This window comes from Delphinapterus leucas, unplaced genomic scaffold (genome assembly GCF_059928025.1).
Source record: "Delphinapterus leucas isolate spDelLeu-1000000601 "Yukka" unplaced genomic scaffold, BTC_Dleu_Yukka2 spDelLeu_asBTCV2_sq31, whole genome shotgun sequence".
Classification (NCBI taxonomy): domain Eukaryota; kingdom Metazoa; phylum Chordata; class Mammalia; order Artiodactyla; family Monodontidae; genus Delphinapterus; species Delphinapterus leucas.
In genome coordinates this window covers 14,256,890-14,282,470 of record NW_028322240.1, presented here as the reverse complement: position 1 = coordinate 14,282,470, position 25,581 = coordinate 14,256,890, and the positions used below count along the sequence as shown (strand labels likewise).

General features: G+C 35.1%; 1 protein-coding gene across 6 annotated transcripts in view; it reads right to left on the bottom strand.

Moving 5' to 3' along the window:
* Positions 1-1,001: 1,001 nt before the first annotated feature.
* LOC149743984 (clathrin interactor 1) overlaps positions 1,002-25,581 on the bottom strand; it is a 62,754-nt gene continuing 38,174 nt past the window's right edge. For 4 of the 6 annotated variants that reach the window (XM_089905911.1, XM_089905907.1, XM_089905908.1 and 1 more), the window contains 8 exons: positions 24,587-24,751; positions 21,571-21,748; positions 19,458-19,704; positions 17,319-17,388; positions 10,061-10,135; positions 5,997-6,289; positions 3,943-4,147; positions 1,002-2,716 (listed from right to left, as the gene is read on the bottom strand). In XM_089905911.1, coding sequence (XP_089762037.1) covers positions 2,370-2,716; positions 3,943-4,147; positions 5,997-6,289; positions 10,061-10,135; positions 17,319-17,388; positions 19,458-19,704; positions 21,571-21,748; positions 24,587-24,751 — 1,580 coding nt within the window. In that variant the 3' untranslated portion in view covers positions 1,002-2,369. The remainder of the gene's footprint in view (positions 2,717-3,942; positions 4,148-5,996; positions 6,290-10,060; positions 10,136-17,318; positions 17,389-19,457; positions 19,705-21,570; positions 21,749-24,586; positions 24,752-25,581) is intronic. The other 2 variants (XM_089905909.1, XM_089905912.1) reach the window with 2 other exon arrangements.

Genomic DNA, 25,581 nt, shown 5'->3' with positions numbered 1-25,581 from the left:
ACATCATATGTAAATTGCAAGAAGAGTAATTCCTTCTCTCCACAAAATAGTAGGCAAAATGAAAAACAGATACAACAGAGAAGCTATTGAAAAAGGAAAGAGGTACAGGATGGGCAAAAGGGAGCCCAAACGACTATTAAAGAAGAGTATTTTCTTGCCAGCTCCAAACTATTTTGGGGTATACAGACCTTTCTTTAGGTATCACTTAATAACCCCTTCAGAGACAAGTCATTAAATTGAATGGAACCCCAATGAGGCAATTCTTGTTTTCTTCTTTCAAGGGCTCTGAGACAAAAAACACTGGTAAGACAGCAGACTGTATGTTGAGGTACAGTAATAACTAAGGTAGGGGTTCCCTTCTGTCTTCAGAATACAACATTGGAAGAAGGCATAGTAGTAAAGAAAATGCTTTAGAAATAAATCAGTTTTATTGGAAAGAAATTTTAAACACAAAAGTTTAGAAACAAAATATTTATTTCCTTTAAGAACCACACATATTCGAAAAGGTGATGCCATACCTCTCAATTTAAAGAAAAAATTCATTTAAGATTGCGGGTTTTAAATATCAGTGAAGATATTCTCCAAGCTGCCACCAGAGCCTGGCTTGATTGCTCTGAAGTAACAACACTTGAAAGCTCCTATTCTTTGAAACTAATTTAAACACACTGAATTGTTGAAAGATTAAAAACCACAGTCAGCTAATTACACTCTCTCTCATCTCTTATTCAGCAAATGAATCACTTTTCATTACCACTTAGCTGAAGTACATGAATTTCTGCCTAATTAGAAATGTTGTAGATGGAACATTAGCAAGAATGGAGCAGGTCAGGATATCTTTGCTGCTTCATTTTTAATTCCTAACAGCAGTCTGATAGGAAGGAATAGAGAAGTCATTAAATAATTTTAAATTATTTATAAAAATTACTTTGCCCAAATTATAATTATTTCTTCCCCAAACGGTCTCTAATGTCTAACATAATGAAAGAAAAAGCAGTTCAACATTGATTTTAATGAACATTTTAATGTTATGTATAACAGAACTATATTATGAATACAATGGAAACAAAGTTTTATCAATAAAAAAAATTTCAACACAAAGTGGGGAGGTAATAATTTGATGCCTATATTATAGTATTTCTTTTAAAAAATATTCCCAGCTTAAGGGTGAAACAATTTTGCATTCCAAACTCTAGAATCATGATTTTCATGTGACCTTAATGCAGAATTACAGCAGGAAAACAATTTAATTAATTTCCTTTATTTGCCATTAAATCAATAAAATCTTTGACTGCTACAGGTCTCCTTTAATAATATATATATTTAACTCCTCTCTATTGGAACCATATTGCTAATGCCATATTATATACACTCAAAACCAAAACAATACTGTATAAAAATCTAAAAGCCAACATTGTTGAGTTCTAACATTTATATTTAAGGTCTTAATGGATTTTTACCCTTTTCAAAAATTTTTTGAAGACACCAAAAAAAAAAAAAATTTTTCTTTTTGACTGTTCCTGACTATTACATGGTGGCTACAGGGATAAACACAGAAGGAAGCCTTGCCAAGTTATCACTGCAAAGTGTAAATAATGACTGCTAAGAACAAATAAAAATACTGGAGGGTTTTTTTTCTTTTCTTTTAAAGGAAACCATAGAGCAGTCCTGAAAAAAATATTTTTCCGAGTTCTGCACAGGATAATCATAGCAGAAGAAATGGGAAAAGTCCCATAGCTATCACCAATTGCTTAAAGAGGTTTTGTTACAATAAAAATTTGGATAGTATAATAGTATTGCTGGAACATTAGCAAAAGTATATACATTCCAGTTACCTTTGATTTAGCCATAATCACATATGTATGCCTTTTTTGGACAAAAATATATATTTTTATAAAAAACTGATCATCCAACTTTAATGATTTCATATATGGACTCAAGAGTGGTAGTAAAAGGAACAGACCCAATTGTGACAAGGCAATTCAGGGACAGAAAAATCAAGTTCTTCAGGAAAAGAAAAGTATAAAATTAGAGATTCAAACACATTTATTCAGCCCTATTCTAGTATTCCCACATATTATGATATTAAAATGGGCTCCTCAATTTATAAAGGCTTTCAGTGGTCTCACTGCCCCATTTGTGGTCTAGTCTCACTGGGAAGAATGATTCTGACTGCCTCATCTGAAGCGCCCTTGCCTGGCCATCTGAAATACTAGATATTTTGCTTTTATAAAACAACCTTTTTGGTTCTTAATGTAGGTTTATTTTAACTAATTGATGAAAGAAAGGGGAGTTGACTAGCATTTTCCATCCCAACATCACCTATCTGCACCACTAAAAATCCTTCATTCAATCTGCTCCTTTACAATCTCTTACTTGCTAAAGTTGGCGAAATTTGCAAAGGCATCTTGCTTGGGTTGCACAGTTCCAGAAGTCATGGCTAAGTTGGGCATGCCCATTCCCATTGTGCCTGTCAGGCCCATCCCAGCAGTTGACATCCCTATGTTCATGTTCATGCCCATCATGCTCTGGTTCATCATTGGACTATTTCCAAGAGGGGCCATTCCCATGGTGCCAGTCATCAAACTGGGCATGCTCATAGGCATGGGTCCCCCCATCAGAGGGTTAGTTTGGGGCCGGACAGGAAGCATGTTCGATGGAGAACTGAGGTTTACAGCTCCGAAACTTTGGGTCATCACATTCATAGGCTGTTGCATATCTAACAGCAGAAAAGAGACAAAAGAACTTTATCACACTGAATTCTTAGATTCACAGAGCAGAAAAATAATACAATCTTCCTGACCATCAATACTTGTAAGCTCCAATAAAATTACTTTGTAGTGATTTTTTTATAAGAGAAGTCAATTAACTTGTATTGTTTACTCTTGAGAAATATTCAGTGGCTGTTAGCTCTGATTTCCCCAAGATGTAGAAACAGTAAGAGTGGGCTGGCAGAAAACATCAGGCAATTTAAAACCATTCCTATAAAATCTATTACTGAATCCGACCTAACAAGTTGTCAAGAGCTACTGTGTATCAAAAACCTTAAAAAGTTTATATCCTTTGACTCGCTCTATTTTTAGAACGTTATATTAAGGGAAAAAATCACAAGTAAAAAGATTTATACAAGACCATGGAGTTATTTATAATAGGAAAAAAGCTGGAAACAACTGAAATAACCAGCAAGAGAGGAAATGCACACTAATATGATGGATAACTATAAAGATCCAAAAATCACGCTTTCTTTCTCTTTTTTTTTTTTTTTTTTTCTGCGGTACGCAGGCCTCTCACTGTTGCGGCCTCTCCCGTTGCGGAGCACAGGCTCCGGACGCGCAGGCTCAGCGGCCATGGCTCACGGGCCTAGCCACTCCACGGCATGTGGGATCTTCCCAGACCGGGGCACGAACCCGCGTCCCCTGCATCGGCAGGCGGACTCTCCATCACTGTGCCACCAGGGAAGCCCCACGCTTGCTTTCTTTAAGAATATTCAACACAGAAAAAACAATAATGTTGAATATGAACTGCAAGAAACAAAATATAGACAGAATGATCTCAAGTATTAAAAATGTGGTTAGAAAAGATGGACTATGAAGAAACATGAATTAATGGTGATTATCCCTGGATTATGGAGTTCAGATGATTTTTGTTTCTTGACATATCTGCCTATATTAAAAATTTTTTCTCAACAAATACTTTTATTTTAGTGATCAGGCTCCCAAAACTCACCACCATACAATAAATGTTAACATGTCAAGAGCAGAATACAAAGCAATTCAATGTGCCAAGAGGGATACCAGGTATTATGTGAAAACACAGTTAAGTGTTAAATTAAGTGAATACACAGTTGCTTTCAGTACAGTTTTATTTCATGGCTTGAAGTAGTCCTGGCATAAGGGCAAAGGACTACAAATACACAAAGAAATGGGATGTCTTGCAGTAACTTACTCTGTTGTTGAATCATTGTATTGAGTGATGGCTGCTGGGGTTTGGAAGGCTGCATACCAGGTAGTAAGTTGTCTAGGCTGATGTTTACGCTGGGGTCAGACCAAGTAGAAGGCAGGGTTTTGCTGACTGACTTCTGGACCATATCTGTATTCTGATTATAGAGAGGATTAGGCTTCTGCAGCACTGTGCTAACATTTTGCAAAGGCTGGAAAATAGAAAAATGCTCTAAAAATTAAGCATCTGCTCTATAAAGATTACCAGACGGCAATTTAATCATAGTAACTCCAAATATATACTAGACTTTGTAATAAACTCTTGAAACCAATAAGAACAACAAATGTTCTACATTAAGGTCTTCAATATCCTGAATCACCAGCTTCCCATAATATTCCTCTGAAGTCCAAATCATGTTTGGGGTGGGGAAAAAACATATGTACACTAACAGTTATCCTCCCATCACCCCAATTCTAGAAGCCACAATCCTGGGGCAACTATTAACTTCGGGTTAGTACAACTTTAAGGAAATATACAAGTGGAAATTTATTCGTACAAAATGGAATTCGGGGTATGATTTCTCATGTTAAAAAAACAAAACCATCAAAACAGCAAATTATATTCCACATAACCTGACGGACATATCCCTGCTCCATGTATATTTCTATTGCCTAAAGCAAGCAACACTAGTGGAATTTGGTACAGTATGGACCAATACAGAAGAAAGGAGAAATTCAGGAAAAAGCAGCAGAGGTGCCTGGTAGTTACTACCAGAATAATTGTAACAAGGACAGAAAAAGGGAAATAAATACAAATAGGAAGGATAATTTAAAATGGACCAATGCAAAGACTCACAACACAGTTGCGATTAAGATTGAAAATTAGTAGATTGGCTTTATGCTTAGACCATATGAAAGAAACAGTGAACTGCAGTTCAATTTAATGGTACTGGTATGGCTTTCATGTCCTTTTTCTTAATGTTAGGTCTAATATCTGTTATACAGATCAGTCACCTTTCTGCTTCTTTCTTCTCTTCCTTCATCCTAACACCCAAAATAGGAGATTCTACATATTAAAATGAATAATTAGCATCATAAACAAATATTCAGAATAGCCTGAGTCAAAAATAGCAAGTTCCTGATACAGCTCAGACACATATATTCTGCACTTGTTTGAATTCTAAGCTAGTATTAGGTAATTTAGATTTAATTTTAAAAACTGAATTTAAAAGTTCCTGTTTAGTTATTTTCCTTTATGAAAATAAAAGTTGAAAGAAGAGCCTATATAAACATTATATAATGTAGAGCAGGTCCAGAATAGGGAAGAACATTCATTATTTTAGAGAATAATTTTCTATATTAGCAATATATCTCTATTCCTTCTTCTTCTCGTTCTTTTTTTGCGGTACGCGGGCCTCTCACTGTTGTGGCCTCTCCCGTTGCGAAGCACAGGCTCCAGACGCGCAGGCTCAGCGGCCATGGCTCACGGGCCCAGCCGCTCCGTGGCATGTGGGATCTTCCCGGACGGGGGCACGAACCCGTGTCTCCTGCATCGGCAGGCGGACTCTCAACCGCTGCGCCACCAGGGAAGCCCCTCTTTTCTTGTTCTTAATGTCTTTAATTTTTTATTTTTAGGCCGTGCTGCACGGCACACGGGATCTTGGTTCCCGAACCAGGAATCGAACCCACATGCCCTGCAGTGGAAACGCAGAGTCTTAACCAATGGGCCACCAGGGAACTCCTCTATTCCTTAATCTTAAAAACAATTTTTTAAACTATTAAATTCCAATTTGTTTATTAGTTCAATAAATTTTCAACAAATGCCTCCTCTGTGCAAGGCATCACACTTGGCTTTGCATGGACAGCAAGATGAGTGAGAAGGCCTTGCCCTGGAGAACCCAAATGACTATACCAGGGTAGGGACACAAGGTAAACGCCAATGTACAAAAGTAATCTATGTGTCACTTGCTTATTTTTCTGTTTTATGCTAATCTGCCATTAGCTAGTTAGAGCATCTCAAAGATTATGAATCACAATTTCCAAGGGAGGCAGACAACTTACCTGTGATCTTGACATGGGCAAACCCAGACCTACAGTATTAGTGCTCATCATAGAGAAATTCATACTCTGGGAAGATGTCATTGTTGCCTGCGATGAGCCCATAAGATCAAATAGGTCTGAAGAATTTGAGGCAGCTGGAGGTGGGCCTAAAGCTGGTTGTGAGCTACTGACAAGCTCTACAGCTGGCTGTGAGGCACTGCTGAAGAGCTCACCACTGGCAGCAACAGGGCCTGACGGGGCTTGGTTGAAGGCACTCCAGTCACCAAAGTCTCCATTCCCACTTGCTGCTGTTACTGAGAAAGAAAAAAGGGTAAGAAAGTTTCTGAAATGCACAGAACACATATGACAGTCTTCCAAGTGAAACAAATTAGAGCTGATCTGTGTCCATCCAGATTAACATCTGCAGGTACCATCTCCATCTGGACATTATTCTTTCTCATGAATATTCCACCAGTGTTAACAAGGTGGCAAAGAAAAAAAACTTCCACATATAAAGTAAAATCCATCTCTTGGCATTGGCAGGTCTGAGGTGACACAAAGAAATTACAGAAACTAAAGCTTTCCTTCAACCTAAGTTTGCATATCAAATAAGTTTCTAGCTAAACAAATATGAACTAGCCTGAGATCCCCAAAAAACAAGAAAAAAACCTCTAAACTGGTTAAACTCTTTGCTGGGAGATCCAGAATCCTCATGCAAGGAGTAACTCAGTAAAATCAGACAGTTCAGCTCATTTTGTTCAATCATTATTTGGAAAGGTTCAAAGAGAAATCAGACTATGATTTATACCATCTCATGTAAATAAAACCCCAAATTCATTAAAAAGAAAAACTCAAAAACTCAATAAAATTAAGACTAGGATTACTAAATTTCTGTAAGAAGTTCTCACCCATTTGGCCATGCTTCCACTGACAACACAAAGGCTACAGAGAGCCATGATATATAACCTTAGTACACTGTTTACTTCAAATGGGACTGTTCAATCTATTTAAGTAAAAAGCGGGGTATAGTCTTAAGAGGGGAACTCATGCTAATATTTAAAAAGAGAAACAAAACTATCACTATGCTTCAAAGTATAATTGTAACAAGTTTAAGATTTAATGCATAGAAAAGATTTAATGCATTTAATAATATAAAAATTAATAGGTTAGGGCTTCCCTGGTGGCGCAGTGGTTGGGAGTCTGCCTGCAGATGTGCGGGACGTGGGTTCGTGTCCTGGTCCGGGAAGATCCCACATGCCGTGGAGCGGCTGGGCCCCTGAGCCATGGCCGCTAAGCCTGCGTGTCCGGAGCCTGTGCTCCGCAACGGGAGAGGCCATGGCAGTGAGAGGCCCGTGTACCGCAAAAAAAAAAAAAAAATTAATAGATTAATAGACTGAAATATTTAAGAGAACGGATTTTGTATTTTACTGGCTGTGTGACCTTACTTAACCTTCTCTGTGCCTTTGTATTTTTATTTTATTTAAAGGAGAGCTTTTATTTATTTATGTGGCCCCACCGTGAGGCATGCGGGATCTTAGTTCCCCAACCAGGGATCGAACCCATGCCCCTGCAGTGGAAGCACAGAGTCTTACCCACTAGACTGCCAGAGAAGTCCCCCGTGCCATACTTTTTAAAAAATCTAAGTTGCGAAGACTGAATAACTTAATATATAGTAAGTGCCATTTGAGGTTTATTGTTACTTTGGATTAATTGTGAAAAGACAGAGGAGAGGCAAAGCATCACACTTTCTTTCCTTTAGGTATGCCATATAAAAGTATAAGTCAAGCTTCTATAAATTCTGCATACATAATACTATTTGGAACACAATAAATATAAAGGCAAGTGATACTTGCAAAAAAATTTTTTTAAACTAGGCTATACTAAGTAAACAAACCTTGCTTTAAGAAAGGGACAAACAGATAAATATGAATTAATGGAAGTTGAAAAAAGCAAAGGTGAAGAAAGAGCTACATATAAACTGTCATCTGAAAGCGAACAGTATGTAGCTCAAGTTAATTTCTTTGCACTACATGTTCACTTACAACTAGGAAATACATTTTGTCTAGCCTAAAAGGTAACCACCCACTATGATATTGTGTCTCATTATGCTAAATATCAAGAGAACAATAACATTAAGTCTTTAAAATTATATGTTCTATTACCATTTTGTAATGTAAGCACCCTCAAAAGAGAAAATAATTCACTTAGAAACCCCAAGTTCTACCAACAATTTAATATAAGAACTGGGCTGATATTCATTACTTCCGGGTTTTGCTAAAATATGTCTTTGATCTTCTTTACAAAAAAGACTGAATTAAGAGTTTTACAGTTAGTTCTATGTATTAAACAATTTAAACTAATTTAAGGAAGACTGCTGGATAAAGGTAAACTTTATGCTGATTTTCTATCTGCTTGATCTAGAAAACAGAATAAGAATGGAAACTGGGGCAAAATGTGTTGCCCCATCTGAAAACTTTATCTGAGATGATTAATCATGGGAGGAAGAGATTTCTAGTGAGGCATACATTGTTCAGCAATCATTAATCATTGTTGCAACAGCTTCAGCCCCTTGCGTAATGGTGATCAGGTTATGTTAATCACATAAGATGAAGAGATGTTATCACTTAGCAACATTAACATATTTGAATTATTTGCATAGTAGGCAACTTTATATACATAAAAACTTTGAGAATTACACAGGCAGTCTGTAAAATTAGGGCAATGTTCATTTTCCACTTTGATTTGCCTATAGCAAGGTATTAACCCTTACAAGGTATAACCACACTTCTAAAATGAAGCAGTTCATTACTCCACAATCCTGGTTTCTGGGAAATACTTGGAATTTACACAAGTGGTCCAAATAACCCAAATCACATTAAAACCTATGCGTCTTTCTTCCTAAATCCTCACTAACCTAAACTAGACAGTACTAAATATAAATTTTAATCCAATTAATGGGGATAGATGACTCTACTTGAAATGAATAAAACTAATTCAGTTAAATATTTCCTCCTTGCCTCACCTCATGTTTGATTTTTATAGCTAAATTTTTTATATTATCTCTCAAACTTCAGACTGACCAAATTTTATGGAAAAAAACATTAGAACCAACCCCTTTACAACCTAAAAGACACTTAATAATGAACTGAGACCCTATTCTACACGTCTCTACAGACGTTACTCTATCCTTATAAAGAACCATGACAAGTAGCATTATTCCCAATTTTAGAAAGGTGGAGGCTCAGAGGCTTTCATAAAGTTAAATAGCTACCAAAGTATATGGCAGAGGTAGTAAGATAAAAATATTAATAATAAGGGGGAAAAATACAAGCCCTTCACCTCAGTCCATTATGTTTAAGCCTATATTCTGCTTGGATGTTAGCTTTTTTTTTTGCCATTTTAAAAAAATTGAGGGTGTTAACTGACACATAACATTATATTAGTTTCAGGTGGACAACATAATGATTTGATCTTTACAAATATTGTGAAATGATCACAACAAATCTAGAGTATTTTAAAATTTCTAATTTAACATGGAATGAGGAATTCTTTTTTGCCTGAGGTTCAACTGCTCACATTTAAGGATATGCCAAAATGAAGTTCAGTTATTTTTCACAGAAATTCTTTTAAGATATCTAAATTATAAAGAAATGAATTTTGGTAAGATGGTCTGCCCAACTCCAATGTCCCTGAATTTCATTCAAGAAAATCATATAAGCTAAACATAAACCATAATATTCTTGCTGCTAAAATGAGATTTATACTTATTCACACTCCCTACGCACCTACTCCCTGCCCCCCCCCCGCCCCCAAAAATAAAACAAGAGTCACTTATGAGTGAGGGCAATTTTATTTAGGTGTACCTGAGTAGTCTGCAACCAGATTAATTCGTCTGGCACATTTAGGATACTGGCCCAATAAAGTACCTTTGTGAATAAATTCTTTGGGAATTGGGAATTATAAATACTACTACAAGTAGAAAATGGCCAAAAGCAGCAGATGGGGGTGGGGTGGTGAAGGGTTGTTTTGTTTTGGTTAACATTTCCACTGCCCCTAGATTTCTGGCCAATCAAATCATATCGTACCTTGGGAAGGGAAATTGCTTGATGCAGCGGCTGAGCCAAAGTCAGCAAAGCCTCCAAATAAATCAGCTGATCCTCCTAGAAATTAAGTATGAGGAAAAAAAACTGTCAGAACCACAGCACAACTGATAGCACTTTTAGGAAGCCATTTTAGCACTGCACTCAAAAAATACCCAATACTAGAGCCCCAAGACCCATCATAAACAGCTAGTTAGTTGATCCAGCTTTTCATGTCACCATGTTCCCTTTAAGCTACCACAGGACAGACTCTCTTACAGTATCTCTCAGTTCTGTAACTAGTAATATAATAGATACTACAACTGTGGTTACAGTTACCCCTTACTCACATTTCACGAACATAATGTAGGCATGTAGTTTATCTGGCCAATTATGCTCTTTATAAGAATCTTCAGTGGATGCTAAAACCTGGGTAAAATGTTGCTGGGTAATCAAATCATCACTCCACAGATTAATTACAAATAAAAAGAGATTAAGCTACTTTTACAGTGCAGAAATCATATAGATACCACCTTAAACAAGTGCTCAAACTTAATGTCACTAACAATCGGACAAAATAGCACTCATGGGTCTTCTAATATAAAGAGACTAAAAAAGAAATCATCATCCAAATTCTTCCCAAAAATATTTAACCTGACTCCAGTCACGAAGAATGAATCAGACAAATACAAATTGAGGGACATTCTGCAAAACAGCTGTCAAGACTCTTCAGAAAATGTCATCATAAAAGAAGAAGACCAGGACCACTCCAGATTAAAGAAGCCTAAAGAAACATGGCAAGTAAATGAAATGGGTGATCCTTGACTGGACTCTGGATATTTAAGTAAGTGCTATACTGAAATGATGTAATTGAGACACCAGGGAAATGTGAATATGGTCTATTATACAACGGTACTGTTTCACTGTTAAATTCCCCAAATATGATAATTATATTATGATTGTGAAGGAGAATGTCCTTGTTGTAAGGAGATATACGCTGAAGTATTTTAGGGGCAAAATGTTATGATGTTTGCAATTCTCTCAAACGGTGCACAATAAATAAACAAAACCAAAAAAGAACTAGAGAGAGACAAAGAAAATGTGACAAATTTTCTGCAGTTTGACTTTTATTTAAATAAAAGGGGAAAAAAAAACCCTTTAAGTTGATCTGCATAGTAATCAGTTTTAATAGCTATAGGAAGAAAAATGAATGCAATGAAAAGGTGGACTATTTTTTCCTATTGTTTACTTGCAAATATTTGCAAAACACTTCCATTTTTAATCCTTGAAAAAAAAACCAGTAGCTTTTTGCTGCTTCCAGACTGGTGTTTTTAAAGGGGTGAGATTCAAATCATAAGGCTGCAGATCAATCTGCATGCATAACATCACATTCTCATACAAATTTTCATTTGTAAACACTAAACAGGTACGAATATTTACTTTTATCTATAATTTGAACAGTAACATTGTTAAATTTTATATTCCACTTCTCCTCAATTCAGTTATCAATGAAACAGCAATAGTCAAAGGATCTAAAACCTTAAATAGTTGTCCTTATTTTTGTCCTTAAAGATTTCACCTCTTAAGAGTCACAACCTTAGAAATTTAGAGCGGCAGTTCAATTATTGTGCTTTTACTGTTATGTGAACATTATATAGGTTACATCACAGCTGCTTAGCCTGCAGTGCTTAGAAACTAGCCAGGTGGGACTGGAACATCTGGGCTGCACTCAAATACCACCAGGGACAGCTTCCAACATCTGGTGCCATTTCTGAATTGTCTTATCGCTGCAAGACATTCTGTCCCATCTGCTACACTCAACTGGGTTAATTAAACTAGAACCATCTCCCCTTCTTAATAAATAGCCAGCAGTAATAAAAGGAACAAATCAGTTTCTGACACAGGTGAACTTGGTATTTCTTTTTAAGGCACATTTACTGTAGTCAACTATCAGCAGGCCTAACAAATTCCTTATTCCTTCACCTCATTACAGATGCACATATTCACATGTATACTCACTCACCGTGAACTAACTTCCACCAAGGCCAAGGTTCTCTACTCCTAGCAACAACTACAGCTCATATGTCTGCTTTTGCTTTATCCAAAGGAAAATATCACAGTGATTTTTCTCTTCTTTAAAGGTACATATGTCATAATAAATGTGACAATAGGTACAAAAGATCAATGAGCTATATTTTTAAACTATATAAACAAGCACATATATTAATAAAATCTAGCAGGGAAATCAATGGTGTGAACAGTTGCTGCTTAATATTCATAAGTATGTCTTCTGTAATATTCCTTCATGTTAAAAATATTGATCAACGTATACTGTTAGGTAACAGAATGATAGTTCATCTTTTATTATAACATTAAGGGATTTGAAAATAGGGGATTATTTTCATTTTCTTCATCCAAGCAGTGAATAAACATCAATATGTAATTTATTATGCCAAATGAGTTCGGAATTTTCAAACCGTATCCAGTCTGGGCTACAAAGAAAATTCATGCTGTGGAGTATAGCACTGAATACTGTGAATCACATCTTCAAACTGGGTGACATATTTTATTTTTGTCCTATCCTGAATTTAACATTTCAAATAATTATTTTGTTATTCTATTGCTCTACATTCTAACACCTAAGCTAAAATTATACTACGTTCATAACTTGTCTATAGCAAATATTATTCTTTCCATCCACACTACAGGGAGTTTAATTTCAAACATGACTAATTTAAGAACACTGGAGGTAAAAGAGTGGAAACACACCTAAGAATTTAACAAATAGAAGCCACCTTTCCTTGAAAAGGATTTAACTTTTCTCCATCTTCTGAAGTGCCACAGACTATACTTCTACTGTGTTTTACATAATGTGATCCTCAACTTTGGAAACTATCTCAGAAATTAAAAATCTCTTATTTCAATTAGGAAAAGTTTCTCCCTCCTAGGAGGGACTATCCAAACCTATATGCATGATGTTATTCATACCAATGCCTTAAATTTAACAGACATTTTCTATACTTAAGCATTTTTCCCAGATAACTTCTATCTAAATAAGAGTCTACCAAAAATTGCTGCATGTGGAAGACTGCTAAATTTCACAATAAGAGCTACCCTTCAAGATTCCCACAAGAGGTGTCATTATAAATGAACCATTTCCATCTGCCTTTTCAGGGAAGCAAGGAGGTTATTTACAATCACCAGCTGGGAACATGTATTTTCCAAAGCAACATTGTGAACAGGAAAAATATAGTTGAACTAGACAGTGCTTTAACTATAAACGGAAATATTCTTTAACGAAGAATTTAATCTAGATTACGTTATGAAAACTTTTGCACAAGGAGTTCTAATAAATACAAAATTAATAGAAATGCCAAAAATTGTAAACATATGATGAAGAACTAATATAAATAAGTTTTTAAAAAATCGATAAGGATAAACAACCCCAATTTAAAAAAAAGGACAAAGGACATGAATAGACAAGTTACAACTAGCAATATAAAACCATGAAAAGTTTCAAAGTCAGTCATCAAACACATGCAAAATAGAATGAAATATTATAACAGAGAGAAGTTTGGAAACAAATCAAAACCTAATGTCCAAAAAATAAGAGGCTGACTGGTCAAGTAAATTACAGCATATTTACACAATGTTAAGATTATAAAGCAATTAAAAGGTCTGTAAAATACCAACTATAATAAGGAAATGGTCATGAGATTTTAGATGAAAAAGAGTTTACAAAAAAATATAATAACAATAAAATCTTTATCTAGAAGCCTGAAAAAGATTTGCAACATAATAAATGCTTAATTTACAATGCTTGGTGTCAGTTTATCTCTTGTAAAAATAAAATACAGTGTGTGTGTGAGTTGTGAAAAATAAATAAATAAATAAATGCTTAAATAAATATATTGACTGATTATATAGAAAATGTTTAAAGAAAGACTATTCACCAAAATTATTAATAGTTAACTTTATGCACCTAAGTTACGGTGAATTACTTTTTTTCCATAAAATTTCTAAAATGAGCACACACTACTTTTATATTAGTGAAAACAGAATATGGTAAAACATTTTATTCTTAGTAAACTTAGGTTAAACTAGAGACAACGCCCATGAAAATTCTAATATGTAAGTTGGGTTGTAATAACCAGTAACTTGGCTATAACAAGGTGGTTCACATCCATGTAAATATCCTCAACTAACTTTAGTGATAACGGAGTACAAGGCAACAGGTTCAAATGTAAATGTAATGAACATTTTGGATTTTATATGTTAATCTTAAAAGATATTTTTTAACAACCAAAAATTCAAAAGATATTGCAAGCCTTGTAAAGTCTTTATATTTTCTCTTCAACCTCATTCATTGTACTAAAAACAACTTACGTAGTAGTATGTTAATCAAGACCTAAATTCCTTAATTACAAAAGGGACAAAAGAAGACAACGAAAACTCTGAAGTCGAGATATACTAAAAATGAAGTGGAATGGTTCTTGGCATTATATTTGTAACTGGCTTATTTTCTAAATACATTATTATTCATTTAAAAAATGTTTACTTAGAAACATACTATGTATAAATGTCACCAAAATATCATTTGAGTACAGATTTTAAAAGAACATCACCAGAGTGGGACATTTATCATCAGAGTCTCAAGAAAATTTTGATGAATGGGTTTCACATGTGTACTTTTAAACTTGGTTGATATTCCACAATGATTTTACCACATATACTTCTGAAGATGCTAACAAGAAGGACGAAATAACACATAAAAAAAGAAAATCTGAGCATTTTCTCCAAGGAGACATTTATCTGGTGAATGGTACAGAAGCTGTATCTGCTTAGGTTTACAGTTCATGTCCATATTACTTGCATGACAGCAGTATTATAAATATAGGCACATATGGGAAATGACACCCAAATGGCATACCAAATAGCAATGCTAATATGGTAGAGTCTTAGACTTTCTTACATGTAGGTGCTAAAGATTTAACATCCAATTTCTTTTCCACTGCTGAATTCAATTTAAAATATATTACTACTAAAATATTTAAATAGAAATTCATAGTAATGAAATTCATCTTACTGATTGGAGGGGGTTCTACACAAAGTGGTTAAACTGTTTCAAATAGGAGTGAACTTTAAAAAATAATTATGGGGACTTCCCTGGTGGCACAGTGGTTAAGAATTCTCCTGCCAATGCAGGGGACACGGGTTCGAGCCCTGGTCCAGAAGGATCCCACATGCCACGGAGCAACTAAGCCCATGTGCCACAACTACTGAGCCTGCGCTCTAGAGCCCACGAGCCACAACTACTGAGCCCTGTGCCACAACTACTGAGCCCTGTGCCACAACTACTAAAGCCCGCACGTCCAGAGTCCGTGTGCCCCACAACAAGAGAAGCCACCTTAACGAGAACGCAATGAGAAGCCCGCACACCTCAACAAAGAGCAGCCCCTGCTCGCGGCAACAAGAGAAAGCCCGCGCGCAGCAACGAAGACCCAACGCAGCCAAAAAAAAAAAAAAAAAAATTAATTAAAAAAAAAGTGACCGTAACAATAAACAGTGAACAATTAAAAAAAATTATGCTGTCAACCCATTTTCGGTTGGTTTTTAGAAATTATTAAGATAAAAACATTAAGGCAAGAAATATTCCAAATTTCATTCAGACTTTGTCTCAATTACTGTATTAATATTAATTGCTACTTCTATTTAATTAGCCAATCTACTGCTTGCACTGGAGAAGAAAAACCACTCAAAGGTTTCTTGCCAAGCAAAGGAAGCATGCTGGTATTTAATAATTCTCTCTGCTCAAAGCAATCTGGCTAACACCAAGGAAAAAAGTTAGATTCACTCATCTGACCTTCCTAGTTAATTCTTCTCTGATTGCTCCATTAAAAATTTTCACAGATGCATGAAAAGGGCTCTTTAATATTTCATACCAGGAAATCCAAAATAGTTGATATTCTGTGACACTAAGTCTGTATTATATGACTACATGCTAGCTACCAGTTAATACTACTATGAAAATCTTCAATGTACAAAAAGACAGCACATAAATTGTTAAACAACTAATGTAGTTGTTTGCAAACTTGGGCATGACAGTTCAATAGAGTTTAAGGAATAATTTTACGAAGTTACATTTACAGAAAAAAGGGAGTGGGAACTGAAGAATCTCAGAAATTGTATTGAACCAGACACCCTAGTAAGTTCACACCTAGTCTAAGAATTAATTTTATGATAGTAGGCAAGGACAGGGAGAAAATAATAGGAGACTTTAAATTAATCATATGTACTAAACTATCAGTGAGAAGTAATTTTCATCATAAACACTAATGTAGATTTTAAAACAATTCAGTTTTGAAAAATTATTACACACAACTAGAAACAACAGATTTACTTTGACATTATTTCTATGCCAATCTCGCCAGTTACATTTTAATGTGAAATGAACTTTAAACATAAGTCTTATTTCTTAAGCTGTTTTGACTTGCAGTACAGTTTATTACGACTCCATAATCATCAAATGCAACCTAAAATAATCAATTTTCTTGAAAACAATTTATAGGGAATTACTCAAAAAAATCTAGCACATACTGGACATCAAACTGAAGAAACCATTAATCTTCTCTGTGAGAAAATCTTGGTAAATGGACTATTCTTTTGCTGCAGCCCTCTTTAAAATATGTCACACTTTCACAGAATGCCCCTTTCCTCCAAAGCACTCTGTATGTTTGTAACTAGGTAACTACTTGTGACTCTTTGGTTAATGATTACTTCCTCCACTTGACCTTACCATGAGGGCAAGAACTGTTTTACTAAGCATTATACTGCAAGCACCCAGGCCAGTGTCTGGTTCGATAAATGTTTAGTGAATAAATGAATGAAAAGTTTAAATGAACTCTAGGCGTGGGTAGTTTGACAGCCAGAATTAAGATTTATGGAAAGACAGTGAAATGGGCAGAGCAGTCCATTTTGCTTATAGAAAAAGCAAAGGGACCCCAAATACTCAGTGCTAAAGAAATTGAGAGAGATTACTGAATTACCAGTCAAATATTTAAGTGCTCACCTTCCTTATTTAAGGCAATTAAACACTTCCTCCCAAATAATGCTCAAAGTGAATTAATTTCACATTAAAAATAAATCTAATGCAAAAAAATTTTTTTTTAAAATTTTCATTCCATCTTTTATGTGCCATTAAAAAAAATTACTCTGAAACCAAGAATACTATTGATAAAAAGAAAAAGCCAATATGGAAGCTTACCTGTTGATTGGCTGGTGCCATCAAACAGATCAACAAGGTCACCAGATGACTTGCTGCTAGGCACTGAAGTCTGAAAACACACACAGAGCTAAATAAGCTTAGAAAACTTATTTCTACTATTTTTTTTAAAAAATCTGCTCTACTCATCTTTAATTCCCAACTGAGACACAAATACCTGTAATTATCTTAATAAAGGTAGATTTCCTTTTCTGAAAAAAGAGAAGTGACCTTGAATCCTTATGGAGAGATAGTATTTTTAAATGCCTACCATTGTAAAAGTCCCTAACATCCACACTCCTCTTTTCCCTAACTCACTTCTTTTCGGAGATCAGACAAGATTAGCCATGTCCACTACTCCTGGGTTACTTTCTCATTTCTTACTGCATTTCACTCTGAAAAAACATACCTTCCAGATCCCACTCAAATCTTAACACAGAATCACTTGAGAAGCATTAAAGAAATATATATGCCCAGCTCCATCACAAGATACTGAATCATAATTGCCCAGGTTGGGATCTTGGTCTGTACAGTCTTAGAAAGCTCCTTTAAGTAATTCCAATGCATAAGAAGGTCTGAGATCTACTGGACTGAAGGCCAACATCCTATCTAGCTCCTATCTAGCTCAGGTCAGTATAATTCTATGTTGGTCTGATATACCTTGACATCTGTTTTATATTTAGTTCCAAAACTAAACTGTGGGGCTGGAGTTGTAATATGATTTTTCTCCTATACATAGTTCTAAGCACCCTAATGCATAGGTCCTCAATGTTCAATACATACACGTTAAATTAGAACAGAAGTGCTAGGCAATAGGAAAACACTGTAAATTCCTAGGCATGTTAATTTGAGCTTTGAAGATTAAAACACTATATACTGTGGTTCAAAAAGGCCTTGAGGTTGAAAGAGATCTGAAGCAGCTGAGTAACTTGCTGAGAACTTCAGAGTTCTATGCATTTTTTTGGTAATAAAAACAAAGTCAAAAAGCTTACACTATAAATTTAAAGTATTTATGGCAGTGACATACATTCAGGCTGTACTACATATTGATACTTAAAATCCTTTTAAGATATAAAAGTCTCAGTTTACTGTTAAAAAAATTATACAGGTTGGATGATTTTCCCCATGCAACCATAAATGAACTCTTCATATAACAGCCATCATGTATTATTTGGGTTTTAATTATGACTATCTACCAGATCTTAGACAGTCATCAGTAAGCAACTGTATCCACAGTAGGGGAAAACTAAGACCACAAGGAAATAACACATCCATTTCCCCCTTTTAACTACAACTAAAGTTGACTTGTAATTTTGAGGTTTTCCTCAAAACTAAAACGAGCACAATATGGGTGAAATTATACACCAGAAGATATGTGGGAAAACTTGACACAGTTCTTGACACTAAGTAGGACTAGCTTTATTTTTAGAGTCCCCTGCAATTTGCAAGATACATTAGAAAAATATTTTCCCTAGCTTTCAGCTACATTTGATGCAAAGATACAAGCTGGGTGAATACTAGTGGGGGGAGAGTAACAAAACAACTATTGAGGCTTTCAGGGCAAACCTCCCTCTTAGGCAGATTTCTGTCCAAAAGACTAGCTTGCAGCCAGGTATCTATCAGGTGGATTTCATTTCTGTGCGGAATAAAAAGTGAAGACAGTTACAAGAATTAGTGCTGCTACTGATCAATACTGACCACAGGGCAAATAAACCTTCTTTTCAGAGGAACGATCTCTGTATTAAACAAGACCAGTTCCGCTATATAACTACTTGTCATATATACAAGTGGTCATTTCTTACAATTTCCAAACACTACCATGTTTTCCTTAGTGAATCTCACACTTGGTACCAGTGGTGGTGTCCAGAAGGAAACAGATGCACTACATTCTGATTCACAACCTTTCCCAAGTGAACCAAGAGTGTTATTACTATTTTCATAGAAAGTACATAGATAATCATTCAGCAATTGGACAGGTTTCTTCCTCCAAAGAGATTTCTTATTATTAATGACTAATACATGCCAGATGATCTATAATTAATATGATTACCTAGAAATGCCTGAGACTACTAATGCAGTAATTCTAAAAGTAACTTATAAGAATAAAACTGTGTATAATGTGTAAACTCGTGCCATTCCCACCTTAACTGAAGACTGAGGTGTATGAGCTGAAGCATTCTGATCTGGACTTGCTTTGTCCCCTGTGTAATGTGCTGCTGCTCCAAGATCAATGGTTTTGGAAGGATTTGCTGTGCGCTTGTGTCTTGTGGTGGTGGTCTCTGTGGCCTGTGTGATATGGATATGTTTTGTCGTCACAGTCTCCTCTTCATCTTTGAATTCACCTTTGGGAGATCTGCCTCTTCTTGCTTTCTTTTCCTCATCACTGTCACTAAAAGATATTAAAAAAGAAGGAAAATAATAAGACTAGGGATTACTTTAAAATGGAGCCCTCAGTGATTTGAGCTAAAGAATTTCAAATGTAGTAACTCCAAAATTCCACACTTTGACTATCTGACAGGGATCAAGAGAATGTTATCTAAGCTATCTGAATAATCATATGTATGCACTGGGGAGCGGAAGTGGGAACCCATCAAATTCCCCAGGTAAGTCTAAAATACTGCTACAAAAAAGTATTTACATAAATGTGTACAAATAAAAAAGCCTGAAATAATTCAAGTGCTTATTTATTATAGATTTAAAGCTTAATTAAAAAATAAAATAGCAGGATTATTCTCATATCAGAATCAATTGATTAGAGTCTAGGAGCTCAAATAGCTGCATTTGATAACCATTTTCTTGAAATGGACTGTGCAACAACTACAGTTCCATTTATATAACATGATTCTGTCACTGACTCTCATATACTAATGCAAATATATAATAAAATACTATAATTTCAATGGATATCTTTTAAATATTATCCTATCTGCATTCAAATGATTAAACTCTCATCTGTAAATGCAGAAAAATGAGGTAATGCACTTTACAAGAACTATGCTCTATTTTACTATATAGAATCACGAGATCAAACTTTCACAAAACTAAGAAAACTGCTTTACAGAAAATTTAAATATATTTAAAATATTTTAAAAGAATTCCTTTTCAGGCACATTCAAAGATTTTTTCTTCTTCTTAACATGCGAAAGGAAAAAAATACAGAACGAGTAAAAGAACTGTGTTTTTCATATGCCCCAAATTAAATATGTCAGTAATCTATGAAAATATAGGTCATACTCAAAAACATTTTAGTCCAAATATCCATCTGGATTTTTTTTTTTCTGGTATAAACTGACACAGAATCTTAATGAAATGTCACAGGAAGAATTTTCAAACCCCTAACTTTTGTTTAAATCTAATAAAATAATGAACTTCATTATCCCTCAGCAATACCTTAGATCCCTGGATCATCAGATGCCCAATTGCAAAATAAGCTATCAAAGTTCTTACTGGGAAAAAAAATTCCAATAAATGGCCTGAATAAAAACATACAGGAAATGTGATCAATTTTAGAAATAAATGGACACAGACAAGGAAAGTGTGTCAATACTAAATGCAAATGTCTGACATAGCATCTTATAAACAGCTGCACTGTATATATGTGTGTAAATACACACACACACACTATATATATGTATAAATCAGCAGCAAATATACTAAAAATGGAACAATACAGTGAAAATTCGCATGACCTGGGAATTCCCTGGTGGTCCAGTGGTTAGGACTTGGCACTTTCACTGCCATGGTCTCGGTTCAATCCCTCGTCAGGGAACTAGATTAGCCTGTCCCCATGCAAGGCTGACATGCAAATTCATGAATTTTTCCATATTTTTGCACAAGGCATTTTTAGGGAAGTGAAACTACTCTGTATGGTTCTGTAATGGTGGATACTATGCATTTGTCAACTATACAACACAGTAAACCCTAATGCAAACTGAAGAGTTTAGTTAATAATATTGGTTATCAATTGTTAAAAAATGTACCACACTAATGCAAGATGTTAATAACAGGAGAAACCGTGTGTGTGTGCATGCATTCTTGCACTCGGAGAGGTGGGGTTATGCAGCAACTCCCTGTACTTTATGCACAATTTTTCTGTGAAGCTAAAATTGCTCTAAAAAATAAATTAAAGAAACAAACAAATAAAGCTGAATTTCAGATAATGCCAACACCCAAAACAAATAAAAAAACCCAAGACCCAGCTGTGTCAATTTAGTACCCTTTCCAAGAGACCCAGGAGACAAAGTGTTAATAATACCTGCATCTTTCTGGAGAGTCTTCTCTATCTTTCCTCCGGAACTTGCTGATGGTGTCGTCAATTGTGCTTCCAATTTTATCACTCAGTTCACCTAATTTATCACTGAATGGAAAAGCACTCTTGCTTTTATCCCAGTCCTCATCCCATTTTGATTTAGGCTCAGGATCATATCGTTCACCTATATAAAGCATTAAAAAAAGAAGCAACTCTAAGGACATTAAATTCAAAAGGTGTCTATAGTCCTTATTTCTGAAACTTTTCCTCATAATAAAATAGTTTTCAAAGGAAAACAGAAAGCTCCCACAGTGCTGAATCAACACAATTGCAGCAAGGCACAGCATGTAGTGCCAGTCATTAAGTGGCAAGAATGCAGATTCAAAAGCTTTTGTTTATGGAAACTAACACAACCTTAATGCACAGCACAGCATATCAGGAAGTTCTTAAGGGCTGCTGAAAGGAGTAGAGGAAAACACAAAAACCAACACGAGCTATATAAGCAAAAGAGAAATGGAAATCTTTTGTTTTCACAAAAGTCACTTAATGCATTATATTTCATTCCCATTTCTTAATGGTTTTTCAATTATTAGAAAAGCACTGGACAGCAACAATCTCTTACAAAACACCAACTACAGGAAACACTACTCTGAATGCTACATATCCCAATATACTGTAAAGACTCATAACTGTCATTCTTTACCATCAAACTAGAAAAATAAATGTAATTCATGGCATGGGAAAGCATCCTTCAATTATTTTAAAAAGAAAAGAATATTCTAACTACCAAAAACTATACAGACTAGAATCATGAAATATGCTCAAGCAGTTCAGAACAGTGATGATCTATTCGAACACCAAGTCCAAACATTATGCTGGGACTGGCAAAACCTAGGGAGCCTCTGTGTGAATTTGATAATGGAGATAGTAGATCACTGGCAGTGAAAAAAGCCCCAAAATGTCAAGATTTGTTTTAGTCCTTGACTTTGAGGGCCTAAAGAAGAGATAGGAATTACAGGCGCTAAATGGACCCTTTTCCATTTCCATTTTCATGTCCAAACTCAAGAGGCAAGAGTACAAGGTGCAGAAAAATCATGCGTGGTTAAAAAGAAGACCGAAAATTAAGGCAGGGTGCAGAGAAAAAGGAAAGACCAATGAGAAACAGCAACATAATCAAAAGGTGGATAACTGAGCTTTTGTTTAAACTTTGGTTAACAAGTTCTGATGGCATACATGCCCTTTGGAGGTCGAACAAAACCATTTTGCTGAATTACTCAGTAAAACTGCAAAGCCAAAATTTTCTGTGAGAGTTTGAGGATTTAAAAATATGTCTACTAAATCTGAAAGTGACCACCAACTTAAAGAGAACATGAAAAAAATGTTTTCTAGACAAAATTTAAGCCAGGATGGTATTATAAAAATGAATGGCTCTCCAACAATGTATATGTACACTTCAGTAACAATGTGATGAACTAGACTTTGAAAAGAAACAAATTTACAGGATAAATGAAAGCAGGTGAAAACTAAATTAGCACGGTGGACATCATACTAAATGAGTGCCAGAGATACTGGATATTGGCAAAACATTATCTAATGTCAAAATAAAAAGCATGTAAAATAGCTAAAGTTGATTAAGTCTCTGAATAATATATATAACATTAAAAATAATTTATAAAAGAAGGCAATGCACAGGACATTCAACTCTATCTCTAATGCAGATGATGTAATTAGTTCACTCTAAGTCTAAAAACTTACTCAATTGTCTAAATTTATCTAATTATATATTGTGCTGATTAAAAAAAGGACTACTAGCAAGTAGAATGAGGAAAGGAGTGGCGAACAGCTCTTTCTACTCAAAAACACATTAAACTGCTAAAGCTACTTTGAAAAATCTAAAGAATAAAATATTTACTTGGGTAAATAATTGAAAGACTTCTTACTCCCCTAAACAAATAAAAACTCCAAAACATATTTATGTGATTTATTTAAGAGAAACATTTTTGCCCAATTCAAGAACTGACTTAAATGTGATATGGGACATTAAAAAGAATTTTTCTGCTGTTAGAAACATTAACCAATTAAGTGCAGTATTTTTAATTTGAGGGCAAGAAAGCAGAGGAGCAAAGGAGCGAAGACATTTTATAGATACCCGCAAGGTAAGAAATAGAAGATTTTTACACAGTTACAATGAAGGAGCTACGAGATCTCAGTATAATTCAAATATAAACAAACTTAGATATGGTTGGGGGGGCAGTTAGAGATCCCCAATATGCAGCTGCTAAGTATACGTGGCACTGGCCTGTCTGTGTATATACAAAATGACAAGGGACTGTCAGTGTTCAGAGAAGACAGAACGAGTCCAAAGGAACATGAAAGAGAGTTCTTATTTTCTGTATCTGTTTCAAGCACCTGCCTAGTGATCTATTTTAGGAAAACCATATTATTACATTAAAAATAAACATGAGAGATGAATGTTCTAGCTGTTCTTAAATATGTTAGGAACAATACAGTGATAGGCCTAGATGAAAAACTGATGGTATTGTCAGTTACCTTTTTCTACATCAAATTAACGCAGTGCTTAATTAAGGGAACAGACTCAGGATGGACTAAACTGTAGCTCTATTTTTGGCCAAAAATAGAACTAAACTGGTTTTGAATTAGGAGGATGAATCTCTTCATCAAACTTTTTTTTTAATGCTCTACATGGTAAGTTACAGAAATCCTTTTTTTTCTTAGAATGGGAACCCCAAGAGGAAAGGGCATATATCTATTTTATTCTCTGTATGTCAACTCAAAGTTTCGTCATTCAATAATGCTTAATGGTTAAAATCATATTCTTGAAACACAAAAGTAAAAAATAGAAAGATTCCTAAGATCCACAGGAGCCAAAATGAGTATTACATATATCTCAGTATTGTATGTATTCAAAATAGCATTTTTGTCTTCTGTATTTCAATGATTCTTAAAATACACCCAAGAAGCTAAACTGATGCTTAGGTGCCAGTCTGTCTTTGATACTCACTGTATCTGAATCCTCCAACACTGTCTGAGGAAACCCCAACATATTTGTCTTTGTTCTTCTTTGCTTTCTTTCGCTCTTCACGAAGCCTGTCATCATCCTGGGCAAATTCAACCAATTCTTTCACCTTCTGGCGAATATTTATACCTTGATCCTTGCCATGCTCATCTGTGAGGATGGTAAGGGAGAAACAAAACCTTAAGAATTCAGTTAATATGTATCAAACTCTTTAACACACACAAAAAAGACATGAAAATTTCAACACAAGAAACCAACTTCAATATTTTAAAGTGAATAAAAAGAGGCAAATTGTGTTATTGAATTTTGTCATTTCCTCATCAAATCCTAAGTCTTGAGATGCAATTTTGGCTTATAAGAGAGTGCAAAGATGAACTAAAAAGGACCACAGATAACGGTTCTATGCAAAATCAATTAAAGATCCACTAAAAATGATTACTAACAATAACCATACAAAATGGACTAATATCCAAAAATGTTATTTTCTTTTTCTATGGTATTTTAACAAAACAAAACAAAACGTACATTTTAATGACTGAAAAGCACCCAAACGCCTTTGTCTCCCCAATACAAGTTTGGAAACACTAATTACCAGGATTTAGTGTAGCTGAAAAACTGAATTTTTAAAATGCTTTCAACTGGGGTATGCTACAAAATGAAATGTGGTTCATTCTGTATCCTCTTTCACATTCAAAACACACTCTGGCCTTGCTGCCTTTGCACAGTAAATATTATTTGGTGGGAGGAAAAAAAACCCCCAGCTTCAAACAGATGTGTGTGTTTTGGAGCTCTAACCTTTTCTTCCCATATGATTAAAGCTATTCCTTTATGGACACCACAGGGGACCAGTCTCCAGTGCATATTTTAATATAAACCCGAACACTCATGTTGTGTTGGTTCTGTTGTTATTAGCCAGTATTTTCTGCAAGTTCTTGTCTTCACTAATTAATACTCTAGGGCCCCACGTCTTGGATTCTGCA